A 24453-nucleotide genomic window follows, 5' to 3' on the forward strand; every position below is an offset into this window, starting at 1 on the left:
GAGAGCACAGGGGGGCTATATACTATTGTGGGAGAGCATAGGGGTCTATATACTATTGGAGAGCACAGGGGGACTATATACTATTGGGGGAGAGCACAGGGGGGCTATATACTATTGTGGGAGAGCACAGGGGGGCTATATACTATTGTGGGAGAGCACAGGGGGGCTATATACTACTGGGGAGAGTGCACAGGGGGGCTATATACTAATAGGGGAGCGCACAGGAGGGCTGTATATAACTGGAGGAGCACATGAGGGTCTATATACTACAGGGACACCTTAAAACTATGGAGGCACAGAGGGGTGTAACTATGTAGGAGTACAGAGGGGTGTAACTACTGTATAGGGGTACAAGGGACCTAACTACTGGATGTGTTGGAGCCTAAAATATTTGTCTGGCAGATTCTGGAGAGAAGATTCACAGCCAGGAGAAGACTTCAAGGTGGCCCAGGCTGGATGGAGAGAAAAAGAAAAGGTGACAGACTCTGATTGGAGAAAACACCCCCGGTGAGTCACTGGATGTAACTGCACTCTGTTATAGGATTGTAGTGTTAGGGGTCATGATGTGGCGGTATTATGTAATGGTATCATTGGTAATATCTTTCTGTTTTGTTTAGTGCAGTTTTTATGTAATATGTAATCACTGTATTGTGGAAATAGTGTTATAAGGTAACTACTGTATGTATTGGGGCTCTTGATACAGTGTGGGGGCAAATTCAGTACATTATACAATGTGCAGAAAGGTAAGGGGGGGGCCACTCTTGAGGGCTGTGCACTGGGCCCACCAATGTATTAAAACGGCTCTGGCGGCATTCAGTGGCAGATTATAATATGGGCGGTTCGGGCGGCCGCCCACATTATAATCCGCCACTGATTGTACCATGTACTGGAGTCCCCCCGCGCCCGGGCAGTATCTGTAATGAGATGCTGTGAGCGGGGGAGACTGTATTCATAAGCGCCCCGCTGTACTAAATCAGCCGCGCCGTGCTGATACTACAGCGCGGCGCTTATGAATACAGTATGAATACGCTCACAGCATCTCATTACAGATACTGCCCGGGCGCGGGGGGGGCTCCAGTACATGCAGACGGATCACGGAACGTGGGAATGCAGCCTTAGTCCCCCGGGTGATGTGCGGCTGCCGGGGGTGTCCCGTCCTGTCCCCGGCAGCGCACGCATCAGAGAGCTCCCTGTGCGCCGGAAGTCACAGGCGCACGGGGAGCTCTGTGATGCGCGCGCTGCCGGGGACAGGACGGGACACCCCGGGCAGCCGCACATCAGCCGGGACCAGACCAGAGAGGCTCGACGGGGGAACGGAGGGTAGGTGAGTTGTGTGCTGTTTTTTGTTTTTGTTTTATCTGCTGTGCAGGGGGGGGGGGGGAGAGGGGGACCATCTATAAGGTAGGGTGGAAAGAGGGGGACGATCTATAAGGGAGGGGGGAAAGATGGGGACGATCTATAAGGGGGGACCATCTATAAGGGGGGGACCATCTATAAGGGAGGGGGAGAGGGAAGAGGGGGACTATCTATAGGGGGGGGAAGGGGACCATCTATAAGGGAGGGGGGAAAGAGGGGGACCATCTATAAGGTAGGGGGGGAAGGGGACCATCTATAAGGGAGGGGGGAAAGAGGGGGACCATCTATAAGGTAGGGGGGGAAGGGGACCATCTATAAGGGAGGGGGGAAAGAAGGGGACCATCTATAAGGGAGGGGGGAAAGAGGGGGACCATCTATAAGGGAGGGGGGAAAGAGGGGACGATCTATAAGGGAGGGGGGAAAGAGGGGGACGATCTATAAGGGGGGGGCCATCTATAAGGGAGGAAGAGAGGGAAGAGGGGGACCATCTATAGGGGGGGAAGGGGACCATCTATAAGGGAGGGGGGAAAGAGGGGGACCATCTATAAGGGGGGGAGAGGGAAGAGGGGGACCATCTATAAGGGGGGGGGGAGAGGGGGACCATCTATAAGGGGGGGGGGAGAGGGGGACCATCTATAAGGGGGGGGAGAGAGGGAAGAGGGGGACCAACTATAAGGGAGGGGGGAGAGGGGGACCATCTATAAGGGAGGGGGGAGAGGGGGACCATCTATAAGGGAGGGGGGAGAGGGGGACCATCTATAAGGGAGGGGGGAGAGGGGGACCATCTATAAGGGAGAGGGGACCATCTATAAGGGGGGGAAGAGGGGGACCATCTATAAGGGGGGAAGAGGGGGACCATCTCCTAAAAGATCAGCACCCTCCTCTCCTGACATCCTCTGTGCTGCTGGGACTTCTCCTATAGGATTAGCACCCTCCTCTCCTGACATCCTCTGTGCTGCTGGGACCTCTCCTATAGGATTAGCACCCTCATCTCCTGACATCCTCTGTGCTGCTGGGACCTCTCCTATAGGATTAGCCCCCTCCTCTCCTGACATCCTCTGTGCTGCTGGGACCTCTCCTATAAAGTCAGCCCCCTCCTCTCCTGACATCCTCTGTGCAGCAAGGGACCAAACATTATGTTTATTGGGGACAGCAGTGGGGGGGGGGGGGCAGTAGTGGATTATAATGTGGGCGGATTGACCGGGGGGGGGGGGGGGGCGTCATTCTATAGTTCGCCTCGGGCAGCAGAGAGGCTAGAATCACCCCTGCAAACAGCTATGTAAAAGTGTCAGCAATTTGACGTGACTTGCAGCTAACAGATTCAGGTTACAGACTTTGAGGTTGCCTAAGAATTATCTGCTATATGAAAATAATAGTTACATACCTTATTATGTAGCAACACCTTTGTTTTATCTGGTGTTAAGTTAACATCAACAGATGAGGCTGGAATAACAATATTCATGAAAAAAATTGGATAGCAGCGAGAAGCATCCTTGTTTTGATTACAATACATACGAACCACCTAAAAAGTGTGAGAAACAAGATGTAAAATGCAGTTACCTTGGTTAATAAAGCACATTATATAGAATACTGCCACTTAAATGTTTTTTTTTTTTATCTCAGCTAACACAGTTAAACTTGTAGAGCAGGGGTGTCAAACTCTGGCCTGCCGTGCAATTTTTGTCCTGCCAAAGAACTCTATTAATTTCCTATGTTTCTCGCCCGAGAGGAGCCAGTGCACTAAGCTGCAGTCCATTCCTCCTCAGAGGATGCTGAATGGGAACAGCACACGTCACTGCTGCACATACCGCTCATGATGCTTCCTGCCATTGAGGAGCAGCATACCAGGCTACAGCTCAGCCACCCCTATAGGACATGGTTATGTGATTAATGGGTGGGGCGTGTGGCAGTGATGTGAAGCCTTTCCCGCAACAATGCTGACTGCTCTAGGAGCACACCACAATTGGCTACCACTAGTGGCCACCTGAATAAACAGATGTCCATTTCTCTGCCACTGCCTCCTGTGCAGTGAAGTGGTTATAAGGAATACATGCAGGTGGCTGCTGGGGGGGGGGGGGGAGGTTCTAACTGCAGATTTGGTGGGGCTTAAATGGGGATGTAGGGGTGGAGGGGGTTATTTGCAGACAGTGGAGGGGTGTATGTATTGGGGGTGGCAGATATAGATGCAAATAGATTCTGTATCTCACAGTTGCAGTTGTAGTGTACCTATGATAAAAATTACAGACCCTTTTATTCTTGCATAAACGTCAGTGTATCAAATATATATATATGCACAAAAATAAATAAATGATACTCACCTACTGCAGTTCCCTGCAGCTCCTGTTCCAGTTACTTCTGGTCCCTTGCTTGCCTCCACTTGTGCCATTTGCATCTCTCAGCAAGACCTGACCGCTCAGCCAATTCCTGGCCACAGTGAGTAAGAGTCCAATTACACGGAGTGATTATCTGCCGATCGCTGTATTTAAACAAGTATAAATCAGCCACCGGCTACACATCTCCTCATGTAATAGGTGATGCATGGCCGACAGCTGATTAAAGCAAAGGGCTGCAAAGACATCGCTAGAAATGAGCGAAGTGAGCTTCGCTCTTCACTAGACTTCGCTAATGATGTTTATGCAGCCCTGCCGCACGATTATCGAACCATGTAATACAGTGTGGGGTCTGGCTGTGTAAGATGACCCTAAGTCATGCTGAGAAGACTTGTCTTAGAAGTAACAAGTTAATAGAAAAGAGAGACCAGAAGTTGCTGAAGCGGGAGCTGTACAGGATCATTTATTTTTTACCCTGCCACCAGGAACATATGAAAATGTTATTATACTGGAATACTCCTGTAAGCATAACAATTAGCATACAGCAAGAAAGAGCATAAGGTAGTTAAATAAAATGTTCCTTTTTCTTACTTCACGTTTGACTAAAGGGAAGATCCACCTTTGCAAATTTATTATACTAATAATAATATTCATCTGCTGAAACCTTAATAACCAATTAAAGCGTAAATAACCAATTAAAGAGTAAAATATCTGATGAAGAAAAACTGGAAAAACTTTGATGTTACCTTTAATATGTCCTTGTGGTGAACAGGGCGCTGGTTTACGAAGATAAAACTCTTTTCTGGACCATGGACACTAGTAAGCGTGCTGTCCGCTTCTGGTCTTGGAAGATATCCATTAATAAATATCTGTTGTTACAAGAAGACTGTGAGACATGTTGTTTAAAAGAATATTATTTTGGAATCAATATTTGCAGAGTCTAAAGACAAATTGTGAAACAATGCTTTAGTACCTTATCGAATGTGAGCATAAGTCAAATTAAACAAGGTAAACATAAGCCATGTAAATAAATATCTACAGCCGAAAAAATTATTTCATACACTGCTGATTGTTTTCCCGCCTACAAAGAATGGAGATGGCTGTAATTACTTAGCATTTCATTGCAACAAATATTTGAAACAATGGAAAAACAGAACTACTTGTTTGGTACAAAAAACTTTGTTTGCAATTACAGAGATCATATGTTTTCTGTAGTTCTTGACCAAGTCTGCACATACTACAGCAGGGATTTTGTCCCACTTCCCCATGTAGGTCTTCTCCAGATCTTTCAGTTTTCGGGGCTGTCACTGGGAAACATTAAGTCTCAGCTGCCTCCTAAGATTTTCTATTGGGTTCATGTCTGGAGTCTGGCTAGGCCACTCCAGGACCTTGAAATGCTTCTAAGGGATCGGTCCTCTGTAATATACACAGAATCAATCTCAATGGGAGATCAATGTTGTGTATATAGACATTTTTTTTTCCCATTAATAAAAAAAAAATCCCCTCCCCTAATCAAAGTTCAAATCACCCCCCCCTTTTTCCATTTTATAAAAAAATAAACATATTTTGTATTGCCGCGTGCGTAATCGCCCGAACTATTAAATTGTCACATTCCTGATCTTGCACAATAAATGGCGCAAGCGCAAAAATCCAGCAAAGAAAAATTGTAATAAAAAGCGATCAAAAAGTCGCATATACGCAATCAAGGTACCGATAGAAAGATCACATCATGGCGCAAAAAATGACACCTTAACCAGCCCCATAGACCAGTGCTTCTCAAACTGTGAGGCGGCCCCTAGTTGTTGGTGAGGCGCAGCTGAGGAGACAGTATTCACAAAAGTGACTATAAGCTGCACAGTTCTTTCCCTAAATGCAACAATCTCTGGTTAAGGAACATTATTGACTGATTTTATGCTTACTTAATGTTGTACAGAGGTTAGGAGACAAATGAAGGGTAGTAATAGACTGAGCAATAGTTTTTTTTAATCTTTGCATGGACTTCCACCACAGATGGTGAGGCCCAGCCTCTTCTTGGTCAGTCTGGTGAGGCCCAGCCTCTTCTTGGTCAGTCTGGTGAGGCCCAGCCTCTTCTTGGTCAGTCTGGTGAGGCCCAGGCATCATTTTGTCTATTAGGTGAAGCTCCAATAGAAAAAGTTTGAGAAGCACTGCCATAGACCAAAGGATAAAAGCTATATAAGCATGGTCATAGAGCAATTTTAAGGAGCATTTAAAATTTTAAAGAGCCATCAAATAAAATAAAAGTTACACAAGTTACATATCGTTGTAATCGTACTGACTTGAGGAACAAAGATAACATGTCAGTTTTTCGCAGCATATTTTATGGACAAAATTAAGTCTGTCATTGCAAAGTACAATTAGTGGCGCAAAAAATAAGGGTTTGTGTGGGCCTGTAGGTGAAAAATAAGGAAGTGCTACGGCCTTTTAAACGAGAGAAGGAAAAAACCAAAGCGCAGAAATGAAAATTTGTACCATCCTGAAGGGGTTAATGCTTTTACTGAGGTGAGGAGGTTGTTGGCCAAAATCATGCGATACATGGAATTAGTGAAAAACAGAATCTATTAAAAAAAAAGTAAAAAATTGTATGATTTTTAAATATTTTATTGCAGGACAGCGGTGACTACATACGGGCGGAAAGCCGCCCAGATGACTACCTCCCCGTCTCTGCCTGTCATGTGCCCAGGGAATAAAACTTGTTTTTCTCCAGTATGAAACTTCTGCAGCAGCCGCGGCCGGGACGTGCCGAGGCTGCTGCAGGAGCTTTATACAGCGCTCCTGGGAACCACATCAGCCCAATTGGGCTGATTGGTTCCCTTTAAAAGGTTAGATAAGAATATTTTTTCTATTTTTACCTGGCCTCAGCAACATAATATTTGAAAACAAAAAACAGTGGTATACCCCTTTAGAGGGAACCTGTCACCCCCCGTGACGGGGTGACAGGCTCCCCCCCCCCCCCCCCCAGCTACAGCCCCCTATACTTACCTGATCCCGCCGGGTCCCGTTTCTGGATCCGGTCGGGTCACGGAGATCTCAGCCGCTGCAGCCCGGCACGCGCGCTGAGAGATGAGTCCAACACCCATAGAGAATGACAGGAGAGTCCAGCGCTCTGTCATTCTCTATGAGAGTTGGACTCATCTCTCAGCGCGTGCGCTGGGCTTCAGCGGCTGAGATCTCCGTGACCCGACCATCCAGAAGCGGTACCCGGCGGGATCAGGAGAGTATAGGGGGCTGTAGCGGGGGGTCGGGAGCCTGTCACCCCGGCACGGGGGGGTGACAGGTTCCCTTTAAGCTTTACTTATTAAACAGTGGAAACCTTTACATTTACATGGATGCAAACCTAGGAAAAACAAAACTACAATATAACAGGGAGGAAAACTGAAAAAAACTTAATATACCCAAACATTTAAATAAGAAACATATAAATATTTGTTTAATAGCCACATACCTCTGGATTTTCACAATGGTGCTGAAAAGGTGCCATTGCATTCATGACTGAAGTTCCCAAAACAGAAATGAGAGCCATTTTGTGGTCAGATGCCTTATTTTTTTGCCAGAGTACCACCTATATCAAAGACACAAAATGTTCTAAATTTAAATCTTTTGCAGAAACACAAACATTTAAAGGGGATCTCCAGGTAGAGGCAAAAAAATGAAACTTCTGCAGAAGTAAATAGCATTACTTACCTATCTATCCCAGTTTTGAAACTACCAAAAATCCATTTGCTTTGGGGGTTTTTGTTCCGTATTGTGTGGCTGTACTTCCTGGTTGAGCAGTTGTACACAGTACTACAGGTTCCAGAATGCAATGCTTTCCCTCAGCTGTTTATCACTGTCCCCCGCCCTGCCCATTTACCGCCCAATTCTGTTGCAGAACATCTAGGCTGTGTTCAGTGATCAGTAAAGTAAATCAGTGATCAGTAAAGTGATCAGTAAAGTTGCAGCACCTGCTTCTGGCTGGTCAGAGATGGTGAATTACTCAGGATTGGGGGATCCAGCCAAGCCCCCTGTGACATCACGCCCTGCCACCTGTCTACATCATCAGACTGCGCTCAGCAAACACACACAATGTGAAACAGAGGCATGGAATATTTGTCTCCTAAGGTGTGTGTGTGTGTGCGGGGTTTCGTGTTTATGTAATGCACTTTACAATTGTTCTTTATTCTATAGGTCAGTCTGAACACAGCGATATGCATGTTTACTAGGTTTTCTAATGTTTTACTATTTTTATTAGCAGTAAAACTTGTTTGTTTTTTTTGCAAATAGGTATATTTAAAATGGCCCTATTGTGACTCTTATAAGCGCTTTTATTTTTTCACCTAAGGGGTCGTATGGGGTGTCATTTTTTGCGCCATGATCTCTAGTTATTATTAGTAACATATTTTTCTAGACCAGACATATTGATCGCTTTTTATAAATTTAATACATAAAATGTAATTTTAAATTTTCTTTACAGCTTTTCAGAGGCGGACTTATCACTTGTGCAGCCTGTTCAGCTGCACAGGGGCCCAAGCTAAAAGAGGGGCCCACTAGGCTCAGACTCAGGTCAGGTCAGTATGGCACATGTCTGTAGTGGGCCCCCCATGCAGACTTTTAGCAGAACGAAGAGCTGACTGCACGAAGGGAGGTAAGAGACCTCTGGCAGTCAGGCCATGCGATCGGTACCCCTGCAGACACGCTGCGGGGGTCCCGATCGGTAAGTGACAGGAGATGCTCCTGTCACTTACACTTAAATACCACTTAAAGGTCGCTGCGCAATCATAGGGTTTAAGGGCTTAATGGCGGGCGGCTGCCCGATAGCGGCAGCCCGCCATTGAGGGTGAGGGCCTGGCTGCTGGTAGCAGCCGGTCCTCATCCGCTCTAAAGTGAGCTTAGCTCCTGAACTTGCCTCAGAGCGTGGCCCCCCCGGCAGGGTGTACATGTAGGCCCAGGTGGCGGGCCTACATGCACGCCTGCCGTCCCTTAAGGGGTTATAGATGTGCCCAGGGAGGAGGTAAATGAAAGAAAGTAACCGGCTCTTACCTTCGTGGCTCCTGCACCAATGCCGGTATCATGTATCTCCAGCCATGCTTTGCCTTCAGTTTGGGGCGCTACATTACAGGTCCACTCAGACAATCAGTGGCTGAAATAGGACACCACTGCAGTTTTTGATAGGCGGTAATGTCAGGTCCTCTGACCCTGAAGTACAATACAGCAGGATTCAGAGCTGCATTATTCCACCAGTGGTGAGCACACCAGGAAAGTAAACAATTGTTTGTTTGTTTTTACCTCCTTCCTTGGGCATATATCTGAAATGTATCCTCCCTGGAGAATTTATTTAACACCATAGTCCTGATAGCTGAAAAACAGTTAAACATACAATCACACAAGCATTTACCCAGCTGACTAGGTTATTAGTAGGGCCAACTTGATGTATTGCTTGTAAAGTATGTACCAGAAAGGACATCTGAAAATACAGGCTCATAAACACCAGCATCTGTTGGGTTTTAGCAGTTCTCATGCAAGAGTCTTGATTTCAGCTATGGAGGCTTGATCTCCATGCTCTGACAACTCTAATTGAGATGGATACTCAATACAGATCTGTTACTTATTATGAGCATTAACTAATCAAACCAATTATATTTTCCAAACTAAGATTATCATGACCAGTAAATAAAGAACAAACATGGTTTTAAGTAGACTCTAAATACAGGCATTAATTATGAATATAAAAACATGGAATAAAAAAACCAAGTAAGCAACTACAGTACTAAAACTAAAGTAATATGTACCTGCTAATAGCACACTCTTAGGGTATGTTCTCCTTTGGACATGTAACTCCTTTGAGCGGAGAGCAGCGGCAGTCAAGGCGCGTGAGCTCTCCCATAGATGGGCTATGGTACACTGAGGCAGGCGGAATTCCACGGTGGATCTTTCGCCTGATTTTTGAGATTTCAAGGGATTTCTGTGGTTAAAACTCCAACTATGTATACCGATTTCCCCTTGTCAGGCAAATAAATAATCCAAAAGCCTGAAGCTAATGAACAAAGAAGAAGCAAAGACACCCCCATACATTTAATTTTAAACAGAAATTTGACTTTGACTTTCATTTGTATAAGCCCATTAAAAAATTACCGGGGTAAGTAAACTTTAGGTCAGGATCATTTGGATGTTTTTGGTTGTCATTATGATGTAAAAGAGAAAACACAGTAGTTTGACTAGTTTGACTATAAATGGTTTCTTCCAACTATTCATATTCGTTGAAAAAAGGACAAGAAAGAAAAAATTCTGCTGGGGTATATAAACTTTTAAGCAAAACTGTATAAATGCCCTCTCCATAGACTTATATAAGTGGCATGTAACCTCACTGATCTATTAGCTTGATCCCGTACTTCATTTTTCCCATAATTCATGCCAATGTTTCTTATATGTTAATATGCCTTTTAAGTTTATATCCATCACACTGTAAAAAATACAATGACCCAACACCCCTCCCTTTTGCTTTAATAACCAGTCTTCTAGTTTTCACCTTTTAGCTCCAGTACAGGGACGTTCATTTTGCTGCAGGGTGCCACCCTGCATTACCTCTAGGAGTGGTCCTGGTGTAGGTGACAGGTGGTCTTGCTGACTATGAGACACTTGTTAGAAGCCTCAAGGTGTCAGGAAAGAGACTACTCTAGGAAGAGGCAGAGTTTAGGGCTGACAGAGCTTGTGCTTAGTAAGTGGGCAGGCAGAAGGCTGGGGTGGGTAGCTGAGATTTAGTTTTCAGGATCATCATGGGTATGCAGCAGAGTAAAGAATAGCAAACAAAGATGAGGTCAAGCACCAAAATAGATCAGCAAAAGCAAAAAACAGAATACCTTTGCAAGACACTAACAAGGAACCTTATTTCTCAGTCAGGGTGTGGCCAGGATTGTTGCTGTGTGAACACTGAGCTAATTGAGGCACTGACTGAGGTGCAGGTTTAGCAGCAGGTGACATAGCATCCAGGTGAGCAGAGATGGAACTGTCGCAGCATGTCCTGGTGATTGCCCTCATACTCAAAAACATCTTATGAACCGTATCTAGGCTTGCCAGTGGGGCCCATGTACAATGAGTGACATCATTTTGCAGATACATGTAACAATGGCAGGACACAAAGTCCTGTGCTGCTCACTGCCTCCAAGAGAGAAAAGGAAAACTGCTGGACTTCTTCCCCTAGCACAGGTGCACTGTTCAGACAAGTGATGAATAGAAGAAAACCTACCCAGGGGTATTCCTAATGATGAAGAGGGCGGGGAGGAGGGACAGAGAGGCAGTGCAAGCCTAGGGCACAAGCCCTCTAGGCCACACAGGGCTGCAAGTTTAAAAGTTGTTTTTTATGACTATAACTGCAACCCCTGCCGAACGGACCCCAGGACAGATCTTGGATTAAAAGCAGCTATCCGAAGGTACAAGCGGTTTGAGGGGAGTTCAGATTGTGAGTACAGAGTCACTTTAACCACTCCCCCTAGTAAACATTCTGGGCTCTAATGCTCAAGTAATTTTTTTTTTTTTTTTTCATTTTACTATTGTCTCCATTACCATATGAGTGCTTTTTTTTTGCAAAACAACTTTTATATTTTAGTACCATTTTGGAGTATTTATGACTTTTTGATTTGTACAGATCAGGAAGTCTAAGCTTAGTTTGCAGCCTAGCAGCCGAAATTAAAACTGTAACATTTCAGGATTAGATCATACAGATTATTATAGTTAACAAATGCTTCCAATAGTAAATTGTAAACAGCAAATTGAAACTTGATTTACACAATAGGTCATCTGATGACACCCTCTCTTTAACCCCTTAAGGACAGAGCCTGAAATGGCCTTAATGACAGAGACAAATTTTATGAATATGACCAGTGTCACTTTAGTCATTAATAACTTCGGGATGCTTTTACCTATCCGGCTGATTCTGAGATTGTTTTCTCGTGACATATTGTACTTTACATTTCTGGTAAATTGGAGTCGATACTCATAACAAATCTTTATGAAAAAAACCCAAATAATGTGAAAAAATGTGAAAAAATGCATTTTTCCAACTTTGAAACTTTTTTGCGTATACAGAAAGTGGTTATACCACATAAATTATATATTAAATAGCATTAGCAACATGTCTACTTTATGTTGGCGGCATTTATTAAACTATCTTTCATTTTTTTTAGACGATAGGAAGCTTAAAACATTAGCAGCAAATTTCCAAATTTTCAGTAAAATTTCAAAATCAGATATTTTTAGGGACCTGTTCAGGTTTAAAGTGTATTTGAGGGGCCTGTATGTTAGAAAGCCCCACAAAGCACCCCATTTCAGAAACTGCACCCCCCAAACTCTGCAAAAGCACATCCAGAAAGTGTTTTAACCCTTTAGGGGAGTCACAGAAATAAAAGCCAAGTGTGTAAGGAATTTGAAAATTTTAATTTTCTGTGCAGAGATTTTATTGTAATCCAATATTTTTCATAATTATAAACCTATTACCAGAGAAATGCACCCCAATAATTATTGCCCCGTTTCTGCAGTTTATAGAAATACCCCATATGTGGCCCTATTGCGCTATTTGACGCAACCACAAGCCTCAGATATAAGGGAGCGCCTAGTGAATTTCAACGCCTCCGTTATATTTGGTCATTTTTGACTGTACCACTTCAGGTTGGCAGAGGCTCTGGGGTGTCAAAACCTAAAAAACACCCCTAAAGGGACACCATTTAGAAAACTACACCCCTCAAGGAATGTAACAAGGGGTGCGGTGAGCATCTGGACCCCACAGGTGCTTCACAGATTTTCCGAACAATATGGCGTGAAAAAAGAAAAATTTATTTTTTACACTAAAACGTTGTTCTAGCCTTCAATTTTTCATTTTCTTAAAGGGATAAGAGGCAAAAAAAGACAAAAAATGTGTAGCGCAGTTTCTCCCGAGTACAGAAATACCCCACATGTGGCGATAGAGTGCCAAGGGGGCGCAGGACGAGCCTCCAAAGGGAAGGAGCGCCAATTGGCTTTTGGAAGCTGAATTTCACTGAAAAGGATTTCAAGGGCCATGTCGCATTTACAGAGCCCTCGTGCTGCCAAGACACTGGAAACCCCCCACAAGTGATTCCATTCTGGAAACTACACCCCTCAAGGAATCTAACAAGGGGTGCAGTGAGCATATGGACCCCACTGGTGACGGGCACAAATGTGGAACAATGTGACGTGAAAGGGAAAAATTTCATTTTTTCACTTTCATGGCACAAATGTGCCCGTCATCAAGGGGTCCATATCCTCACTGCACCCCTTGTTAGATTCCTTGAGGGGTGCAGTTTCCAGAATGGGGTCACTTGTGGGGGGTTTCCAGTGTTTTGGCAGCAGGAGGGCTCTGTAAATGCGACATGGCGTTCATCATCCATTCTAGCCAAATCCAACCTCCAAAATCCAAATGGCGCTCCTTCCCTTCGGAGGCTTGCCCTGCGCCCACATGGCGCTTTATGTCCACATGTGGGGTATTTACGGACTCGGGGGAAATTGCTCTACACATATTGTGTGTTTTTTTCTCTTTTAACCCCTTGTGAAAATGATAAATTCAAGGCTAAACCAACATTATAGTGTAAAAAATGTAATATTTCATTTTCACGCCACATTGTTCCACATTTGTGCCCGTCACCAGTGGGGTCCATATGCTCACTACACCCCTTGTTACATTCCCTGAGGGGTGTAGTTTCCATAATGGGGTCACCTGTGGGGGGTTTCAACTGTCTTGGCAACACAGAGGCCTTTTGAATGCAACATGGCCCCTCGAAATCCATTCCATCCAAATCCAGCCTTCAAAAACCAAATGGCGCTTCTTCCCTTCGGAGGCTTACCCTGCACCCGCATGGCGCTTTATGTCCACATGTGGGGTATTTCCGTACTCAGGGGAAATTGCTCTACACATTAAATGTTTTTTTTTATCTTTTAACCCCTTGTGAAAATGAAAAAACATGACAAGATTAATGATTTAGAGTAAAAATTTTACAAAAATTACACTAAATGTTGGTCTAGCCTTGATTTTTTTCCATTTCCACAAGGGATTAAAAAAGAAAATGAACACAAAACGTGTAGGGTAGTGTCCCCTGAGTACGAAAATACCCCACATGTGGACATAATGTGCCATATGGGCACAGGGCAAGTCACCAAAGGGACAGAGCGCCATTTAGAGGCTGGAATGGAGGATGGAGGCCATGTCGCAATTACAAAGCTCCTGTGCTGCCAGGACAGTAGAAACCCCCGACAAGTGACCCCATTCTGGAAACTACACCCCATAAGGAATCTAACAAGGGGTGCAGTGAGCATATGGACCCCACTGGTGACGGGCACTTACGTAGAACATGTGCCGAGAAAATAAAAAATACAATTTTTTTCATTTTCACGTCCCAAATGTGGCCGTCACCAGGGGGCCATATCCCCGCTGCCCCCCTTCTTAGATTCCTTATGGGGTGTAGTTTCCAGAATGGGGTCACTTGTGGGGGGTTTCTACTGTCCTGGCCGCACAGAGGCTTTGTAATTGCGACATGGCATCCTCTAATGGAAATGGCGGCCATACCTACTTAGCTGGGGAAAAGGGACAATTCTAATTTATTTGGGGGTATTAGGCCAATTATTAGTTTATAAGGTTGGAAATGACAGGTGTCCATCAAATTCAACCTGTGTTGATCCAGAGGAAGGCAAAAAACCCTCTTAAGGCAGACGACAGTAGCCTCATCACAGGGGAAAAATTCCTTCCTGACTCCATAATGGCGATCAGAATAATCCCTGGATCAACGTGACCCCTGAAATAGGAATAAGGGACAGAATTTAGATAATGTAGAACCCCAATGACGTGTGGTGCGCCTTGGAGCGATCCAGTATGCAGAGGCCGGAGGGATCAGGACAGGCGTCACACTGGAAAATGTTGTCCTTCCTGATCCCCCTGTTACGCCACACTCTGCACTTCTTCTGGGGTCTCCCGTTCTCCAGTGTGGGGGACGTCACCTGGAAAATGTTGCCCTGGTGCGATACGGGGTCCTTCATATCCAGAAGCGCTGGGTCCGCTCCATGGCTGCTAAATATTAGGGCGCTATTACTGCTTCTGATATGTTCGGATCGTGCCGCAAGCTACAGGGCAGCGAGAGACCAGAGGAGGGGGCGCTGGTATAAAAGTTATCCCCGTACAGGTGGTGACCTTTATCCAGCAGTGGGAAGATCAGTTCCCGGACGATCTTCCCACTAACTCCGAGGATGGGGGGGAGGGGGGCATCTGGGGGCTAGATTCGGGTGTCCCTTCCTACATACACTCTAAAGGTACATGCACACTGCGGAATCGCGACAGATAACCCTTCGTGCATTCCACAGCTGGCACCCACCGGCGGACTGATGCAGGCGCGCGTCTCCACACGTGTCATAGACTCCATTCTATGCACGGGCGGATTCCGCTCTCCGTCCAACGTGTTCATTCTTTGGATGGACGATGGAATCCGCCCGTGCATAGAATGGATTCTATGACACGGGTGGAGACGCGCCCCTGCATCAGTCTGCCGGTGAGTGCCAGCTGTGGAATGCACAAAGGGTTATCCTTCGCCATTCCGCAGTGTGCACGTACCCTAAAAATCTGTAAGTGTACCCTAAGGCACGCTCACAGAGTTTGTAGAATTTCACACCATACCGTCATCTCTTATTGGGACGGTACTGGCGGAAAAGATGTGTCTGGGGGGCAGCGTACGCTACGCTACCCCCAGATACGTCATTGGAGGATGAGGATGATGAGGATGAATGGAGGAACGAAGGACCCCCCATTCATCCTCACTGGCTGTTTCGGTGTCGGAGGTAATAATAACGTATCCCTCTGACGCTGAAAACACCCTGGGGGCCATCTTTATACGGGGATTGGTATATGGGGTATGTAGTGGTGTAGTGTCAAACTTTATTCAATGTAGTGTGGTGTAATGTAGTGTTTTTTACGTGTTTTTTTACAGTAAGTATAAAAAAAAAACCTACGCCAACAAAGGAGTTGCTGATAAATGCCGCACTTATGTGCGGCACTTATAAGCAGACCGTGGCAGTAGAATATAGAAAAAAAAACACCCTACGCCAAAAAGGAGGAGTTGCTGATTAGCAGCGCACTTTCGTGCGATGCTGATCAACACTCAGCGGCGATAGGGTGCGGAAAATAGAAAAAAAAAAATTTGAAAAAAAAAAAAAAAAAAAAAATTTCTACATTTGAACATCCCTGTAGCTGCTGATAAGTGTATTACACATATCAGCCGCTAGAGGGCAGCAGAGCGCAAAATACGGAAAGAGCCGACGCTGGAGCCGAAAATAGCCGAGAGAAGCCGAACGTGACGTCACGGAAGAAGCCGAAGACCCGAACGAAGACGAGGATGCCGCGAACCCGGAAGACGCCGATCAGGAGCCCGGGACAGGTGAGTAATGTACAAATACCTGCTCTGGACCCCTCGGCTACCTAGCTGAGGGGTCCAGGGCAGGTATTTACTATATTGTGGGACTCTGATCGCCGTGCCACCGGCCCGATCGCCGTGAATGGCCGGCCGGTACCGGCCGGCCGTTCACGGCGATCGGGCCGGTGGCACGGCGATCACCATTACTTTTTACAGTAATGGCGGTCGGTGCCGTCCTCGGACAGCACCGACCGCCATTTTTTTCCGGGTCATCGGGTCGCCGATGACCCGGAAAGGTTCCGATCGCCGCTATTGGCTGATCTGAATTGATCAGCCTATAGCGGCGATCGTAAGCACGGGGGGTGTTAACCACCCCCCGTGCCGTGAAGCTAAGGTGGCCTGCTATGATTTATAGCAGGCCATCTTCCCCGACCGCTGTGTGTGAACACGCAGCGATCGGGGAAACATCGGGCGTAAATTTACGCCCTGATGCGCCAAGTACCAGGGCGCGAGGGCGTAAGTTTACGCCCGATGTCGTTAAGGGGTTAAAGAGGTTATCCGGCGCTACAAAAACATAACCAATTTCTTCCAGAGACAGGACCACTGGTGCTATCTCTGGAAGAAAGTGGCCATGTTTTGGTAGCACTGGATACTCCCTTTAGCTTTACACTAACCCTTCACTAACCTCTTCACGTCAGTAACATGTATATATACGTTCCTACTTCACACACCCCGTGCAGTAGGAATGTATATATACGTTCCTGACTGACAGGGTTCTTGATGTGAGCGGGAGTGCTGCAGGTATAGCGCTGCCACTCACATCACTGAGTCCAGGGCCGGAGGTAATGAGAGTCGGCTGCGATCCCGCAGCAGACTCTCATTAACCCCTTAAATGCTGCGATCTACAGCGATCACGGCGTTTAAGGTGCTCAGTGACAGATCAAGCATCTGTCACTGAGTGATCGGGACCCCTGCAGCCATGCTGCGGGGGTCCAGATCGCATGTACTGACAGGCGGGGTAAGCTCCTTACCTCCGTCCTGTTGGTTCGGCGATCTATGTGTAGAGTCTGCTCTCAGGCAGGCTCTATACATCGATCGCCGATAACACTGATCTATGCTATGCTATGGCATAGCATAGATCAGTATATGCAATCTAATGATTGCATTTTTTTAAGTAAATAAAAATGCTTAAAAAAAAAAAAAAGTGTAATAAAAAAGTGTTATAAATGTATTAAAAAAAACCCTTATAATTCCCCCCCCCAATAAAAGTTTAAAAGACCCCCTTGCCCATTATAAAAATAAATAAACATATTACATATCGTAGCGTTCGGAATTATCCGATCTATTAAAATGTAACATTATTGTTCCCGCAGCATGAAAGGCGTAAACGGAAAAAACAAAAAACGCACCAGGATTGCTGATTTTATTAAATTATATATCACAAAAAAATTCATAAAAAGCAATCAAAATTTTTCTGTTACACCAATATGATATTATTAAAAACTAGAGATCATGGAGCAAAAAATTACACCCCAACCAGCCCTGTAGGTGGAAAAATAAAAGCGTTATGACTCTTAGAAGGCGGGGAGGAACATTGCATTAATTTGACCCAGACTTTTGTGCATCAAAGGGCTCTGTCTTGAAGGGGTTAATAACTGACAGCTGAACAATTAGAATGTTTGTTATCCCACCCGCCCTCCGCTCATACACAGAAACATTTGCATCTGATCTGTCCCTTAAAAAGAGGGTGAGGCAGTGATTTTCCATCACGACGGACCCCTATAATCACTAGCATAATCGGTCAGTGGTTATTTGGGAGAGCCCCATACACCTTTTACCGAAGGCTGAACTCGTTGTCTGAAATTTAAGGGTCCCTTTACATACAGAGATTATCTGATAGATATCTGGCAGATTTTTGCAGCCAAAGCCAGGAATGAATTTGAAATGAGAAGAGAAATCTCAGTCTTTTCTTTATGACCTGATATCATTTAATAGTCTGTTCCTGGTTTTGTCTGCAACAATCTGTCAGATAATCGCTGTAATGGGACCCTCAGGTGAAAACCACGCTCATTCATTTAAACAGGACAACAGCGCAGCCTTAACTTCGAAACTGAAAATTGCTGGCAAAAAAATAAAATAAATAAAATCATCTTTTTTCATTTAGTTACTGTAAATTTACTAATAACACTTGCTGAAAGTTTGTTACCAAGCATTTACTATTACTTTAACCCCTTAAGGACCGGGCCTGAAATGGCCTTAAGGACCGGAGCAAATTTTATGAATTTGACCAGTGTCACTTTATTCATTAATAACGTCGGTATGCTTTTACCTATCCGGCTGATTCTGAGATTGTTTTCTTGTGACATATTGTACTTCACGTTTCTTGTAAATTGGAGTAAATACTTATAACGCATCTTTATGAAAAAACCCAAAATAGCGTGAAAAATTGTGAAAAAATGAATTTTTCCAACTTTAAAAACTTTTCTGCTTATACAGAAAATGGTTATGCCACATAAATTATATATTAAATAGCATTAGCAACATGTCTACTTTATGTTGGCGGCATTTATTAAACTAGATTTCATTTTTTAGACAATAGAAAGCGTAAAACATTAGCAGCAAATTTCCATATTTTCAGTAAAATTTCAAAATCAGATATTTTTAGGGACCTGTTCAGGTTTAAAGTGTATTTGAGGGGACTATATGTTAGAAAGCCCCACAAAGCACCCTATTTCAGAAACTGCACCCCCTAAACTCTGCAAAAGCACATCCAGAAAGTTTTTTAACCCTTTAGGGTAGTCACAGAAATAAAAGCTAATTGTGTAAGAAATTTGAAAATGTTAATTTTCTGTGCAGAGATTTTATTGTAATCCAATATTTTTCATAATTATAAACTTATTACCAGAAAAATGCACTCCAATATTGATTGCCCCGTTTCTGCAGTTTATAGAAATACCCCATATGTGGCCCTATTGTGCTATTTGACGCAACCACAAGCCTCAGATATAAAGGAGCGCCTAGTGCATTTCAATGGCTCCGTTATATTTGGTCATTTCTGACTGTACCACTTCAGGATGGCAGAGGCTCTGGGGTGCCAAAACCTAAAAAACACCCCTAAAGGGACACTATTTAGAAAACTACACCCCTCGAAGAATGTAACAAGGGGTGCAGTGAGCATCTGGACCCCACAGGTGCTTCACAGATTGTCCGAACAATATGGCGTGAAAAAAGACAAAAGTATTTTTTACACTAAAACGTTGTTCTAGCCTTCAATTTTTCATTTTCACAAAGGGATAAAAGGAAAAAAAAAACACAAAACATGTAGCGCAGTTTCTCCCGAGTACAGAAATACCCCACATGTGGACATTAAGTGCCAAGCGGGCGCAGGACAAGCCTCCAAAGGGAAGGAGCGCCAATTGGCTTTTGGAAGCTGGATTTCACTGGAATCTACACCCCTCAAGGACTCTAACAAGGGGCACAGTGAGCATATGGACCCCACTGGTGATGGGCGCAAATGTGGAAAAATGTGACGTGAAAGGGAAAATTTTAAATTTTTTCACTTTCACGGCACAAATGTGCCCGTCATCAAGGGGTTTATATCCTCATTGCACCCCTTGCTAGATTCCTTGAGGGGTGTAGTTTCCAGAATGGGGTCACTTGTGGGGGGTTTCCAGTGTTTTGGCAGCACAAGGGCTCTGTAAATGCGACATGGCGTTCATCATCCATTCTAGCCAAATCCAACCTCTAAAATCCAAATGGCGCTCCTTACCTTCGGAGGCTTGCCCTGCACCCACATGGCGCTTTATGTCCACATGTGGGGTATTTACGGACTCGGGGGAAATTGCTCTACACATTTTATGTTTTTTTTTTCTCTTTTAACCCCTTGTGAAAATGATAAATTCAAGGCTAGACCAACATTATAGTGTAAAAAATTTAATATTTCATTTTCACGCCACATTGTTCCACATTTGTGCCCGTCACCAGTGGGGTCCATATGCTCACTACACCCCTTGTTACATTCCTTGAGGGGTGTAGTTTCCATAATGGGGTCACGTGTGGGGGGGTTTCAACCGTCTTTGCAACACAGGGGCCTTTTAAATGCAACATGGCCCCTCGAAATCCATTCCAGCCAAATCCAGCCTCAAAAAACCAAATGGCGCACCTTCCCTTTGGAGGCTTACCCTGCACCCGCATGGCGCTTTATGTCCACATGTGGGGTATTTCCGTACTTAGGGGAAATTGCTCTACATATTGTGTTTTTTTTTATCTTTTAGCCCCTTGTGAAAATGAAAAAAATCAAGACAAGATCAATGATTTAAAGTAAAAATTAAAAAAAAAATTACACTAAATGTTGGTCTAGCCTTGATTTTTTTCCATTTCCACAAGGGGTTAAAAAATAAAATAAAAGCAAAACGTGTAGGGTAATTTCCCCTGAGTAAGAAAATACCCCACATGTGGACAGAATGTGCCATATGGGCACAGGGCAAGCCACCAAAGGGGCAGAGCGCCATTTAGAGGCTGGAATGGAGGATGGAGGCCATGTCGCAATTACAAAGTTCCTGTGCTGCCAGGAGAGTAGAAACCCCCCACAAGTGACCCCATTCTGGAAACTACACCCCATAAAGAATCTAACAAGGGGTGCAGTGAGCATATGGACCCCACTGGTAACAGGCACATATGTAGAACATGTGCCATGAAAATAAAAAATACCTTTTTTTTTATTTTCACGTCCCAAATGTGGCCGTCACCAGGGGGCCATATACCCGCTGCCCCCCTTGTTAGATTCCTTATGGGGTGTAGTTTCCAGAATGGGGTCACTTGTGGGGGGTTTCTACTGTCCTGGGGCACAGAGGCTTTGTAATTGCATCATGGCATCCTCTAATGGGAATGGCGGCCATACCTATTTAGCTGGGGAAAAGGGACAATTCTAATTTATTTGGGGGTATTAGGCCAATTATTAGTTTATAAGGTTGAAAATGACAGGTGTCCATCAAATTCAACCTGTGTTGATCCAGAGGAAGGCAAAAAACCCTCGTAAGGCAGACGACAATAGCTTCATCACTGGGAAAAAAGTCCTTCCCGACTCCATAATGGCGATCAGAATAATCCCTGGATCAACGTGACCCCTGAAATAGGAATAAGGGAAAGAATTTAGACAATGTAGAACTCCGATGACGTGTGGTACGCCTTGAAGCGATCCTGTATGCAGAGGACGGGGTGATCAGGTGTCACACTGGAAAATGGTGTCCCTCCTGATCCCCGTTACGCCACACTCTGCACTTCTTCTGGGGTCTCCTGTTTTCCAGTGTGGGGGACGTCACCTGGAAAATGTTGTCCTGGTGCGATACGGGGTCCTTCATATCCAGAAGCGCTGGGTCCGCTCCATGGCTGCTAAATATTAGGGCTCTATTACTGCTTCTGATATTTTCGGATTGTGCCGCAAGCTACAGTAGCTCGGGCAGCGAGGGACCGGAAGAGGGGGTGCCGGTATAAAAGTTTATCCAGCAGTGGGAAGATCAGTTCCCAAACGATCTTCCCACTAACTCTGAGGATGGGGGGGGGGGGGCGGGAGGGCATCTGGGGGCTGGATTCGGGTGTCCCTTCCTACATACACTGTAATGGTACCTGCACACTGCGGAATGGCGAAGGATAACCCTTTGTGCATTACGCAGCTGGCACCCACCGGCGGACTGATGCGGGCGCACGTCTCCGCTCGTGTCACACTCCATTCTATGCACAGCCGGATTCCGCTCTCCGTCCAACGTATTCATTCTTTGGATGGACGATGGAATCTGCCCGTGCATAGAATGGAGTCTTTGACATGGGTGGAGACACGCGCCTGCATCAGTCCGCCGATGGGTGCCAGCTGCGGAATGCACAAAGGGTTATCCTTCGCCATTCCGCAGTGTGCACGTGTTTTTACGTGTTTTTTTTACAGTAAGTATAAAAAAAAAACCTACGCCAAAAATGGTGTTGCTGATAAATGCCGCACTTATCAGTAGACCGTGGCAGTAGGATATAGAAAAAAAACACCCTATGCCAAAAAGGAGGAGTTGCTGATTAGTAGCGCACTTTCGTGCGATGCTGATCACCACTCAGCGGCGATAGGGTGCGGAAAATAGAAAAAAAAAATTGGAAAAAAAACCCCAAAAACTTTTACTACATTCTGAACATCCCTATAGTGGCTGATACGCATATTACACTTATCAGCCGCTAGAGGGCAGCAGAGCGCAAGATCCGAAAAAAGACGCTGGAGCCGAAAAAATCCGAAAAAAGACGACGCTGGAGCCGAAAAAAGACGATCGGGACGTCACGGAAGAAGCCGAAGACCCGACAAGAAGAAGAGGACGCCGGGAACCCAGAAGACGCCGATCAGGACCCCGGGACAGGTGAGTAATGTACAAATACCTGCTCTGGACCCCTCAGCTACCTAGCTGAGGGGTCCAGAGCAGGTATTTATTACTTGTGGGGACTGTGATCGCCGTTCACGGCGATCGGGCCGGTGGTACCGTGACCACCATTACTTTTTACAGTAATGGCGGTCGGTGCCGTCCTCGGACAGCACCGACCGCCATTTTTTCCGGGTCATCGGGTCACCGATGGCCCAGAAAGGTTCCGATCGCCGCTATGGGCTAATCAGCCAATAGCGGCGATGGTCGGCATGGGGGAGGTTAACAACCCCCCATTCCGACAGGGAGAGATAGCCTGCTATGTATTATAGCAGGCTATCTCCCCCGATCAGGACCCGGCCGGCCGCGGCGCCCTCTTAAAGAACCCGCGTACCGGTACGTCATGGGTCCTTAAGTGACAGTGATCCATGACGTACCGGTACGTCATGGGTCCTTAAGAGGTTAAAAAAAAGTTATATTTCCTCATGTTGCTTCTAATCTTTCTCCCAACTAACCTCAACACTTCGTCAGACTTGATCAGGTTTGATGAAGTGCCGATGATGGTTTGAAACAGTTGTTGCCTGACAGAGGTTGCTGACGTCTGTCTCATATGTCCCAGTTTATTGTGTGGAGGAATTTGCATGGAATAGAGCATTTATTTATCTTAGTATTACTGGTGAGTTGCTGCTCCATACACACACTTATGCACATACACATACAGGAACCTTCTGTGTCTGTCTCCTTACTTAACAAATATAACATTTAGTCAGAACAGCAGTGGAGGGGTTACATACAGTCAGGGCAGAAGGGGATGAGTTACATATAGCCAGGGTAACAGTGGCTGCCATAGTGAATGCATCTAAGTAAAAAAGTCGAAGAAAAAGTCGCAAAAATTCAAAAATTGCACAAGCATATTCACCCGATATTGACCAGACATAAGCCTGCACCAGTTTGTGCAACTTTTTAAAAAGTTGCAAATGATAAATTGGGTGCCAATCCCGGATTATGCAACCTTTAGGCTGGGTTCACACTACGTATATTTCAGTCAGTATATTTCAGTCAGTATTGCAACCAAAACCAGGAGTGGATTAAAAACACAGAAAGGATCTGTTCACACAATGTTGAAATTGAGTGGATGGCCGCCAAATAACCGTAAATAACTGCCATTATTTCAATATAACAGCCGTTGTTCTAAAATAACAGCAAATATTTGCCATTAAATGGCAGCCATCCACTCAATTTCAACATTGTGTGAACAGATCCTTTCTGTGTTTTTAATCCACTTCTGGTTTTGGTTGCAATACTGACTGAAATATACTGACTGAAATATACATATACTGACTGAAATATACGTAGTTTAACCCCAGCCTCATGAGGGTGAATACTCAAAACAGGCAGATTTTTTTTTTAAAAAGTCACATTAAAAAAATATTCACCTGTGAAATACTGGGTTCATAAACAGCACTTGGAACAAAAATGGACAAAAAAATCATATTATTCACATAAAAAAGGTGCAGAGCTCTTGGCAAATTTCCCCCTTAGACTATTCATCACTTGTTTAAACAGAGCACCTCTGCAGATGCACTGTTTAGACAAGCCACTTATAGAAATCCTGTCTGGGGGTGTTTCTAATGATAAGGAGGTGGGAAGGTAGAAAGGAGAGGCGTCACAGAACTGGGGCAGAGATGCTCTATGCCACACCTCTTTGACTCGCCTGCTAAAGATTAAAAGACACTAAATCGTAATGCCATGATTTTGATATAGAGGAATGGTAAGGTCCCATGGTTGATGCTGCATACAAAGACGTGTGCATATGTAAGATGGACCAGATCGCTATCACTTTTGGAGACCATAAAGTCATTATTTTAGAGAAAACTGTGACAAATGGCTTTACGAGTGTTAGATTAAAATGCAGATCTGGGTGCGGCCGCACCCAACATCCCGCCCTTTCCCCAAGTCTCTGGCGCAAGCAGGGCAGAG

General features: G+C 45.0%; 1 protein-coding gene across 7 annotated transcripts in view; it reads right to left on the minus strand.

The window, feature by feature from the left end:
• Positions 1 to 24453, minus strand: part of PMS1 (PMS1 homolog 1, mismatch repair system component) — a 115213-nt gene that overhangs the window by 22728 nt on the left and 68032 nt on the right. For 3 of the 7 annotated variants that reach the window (XR_011364560.1, XM_069983522.1, XM_069983521.1), the window contains exons 6-8: positions 7150 to 7266; positions 4433 to 4555; positions 2741 to 2878 (exon numbers count right to left, since the gene is read on the minus strand). Coding sequence is in view for 5 of the 7 variants with exons in the window: in XM_069983522.1 (XP_069839623.1) it covers positions 2741 to 2878; positions 4433 to 4555; positions 7150 to 7266 (378 nt within the window). In the remaining 2 variants the exon portion in view is untranslated. The other 4 variants (XM_069983524.1, XR_011364561.1, XM_069983526.1 and 1 more) reach the window with 4 other exon arrangements.

Source organism: Dendropsophus ebraccatus, chromosome 9, assembly GCF_027789765.1.
Source record: "Dendropsophus ebraccatus isolate aDenEbr1 chromosome 9, aDenEbr1.pat, whole genome shotgun sequence".
Lineage (NCBI taxonomy): Eukaryota > Metazoa > Chordata > Amphibia > Anura > Hylidae > Dendropsophus > Dendropsophus ebraccatus.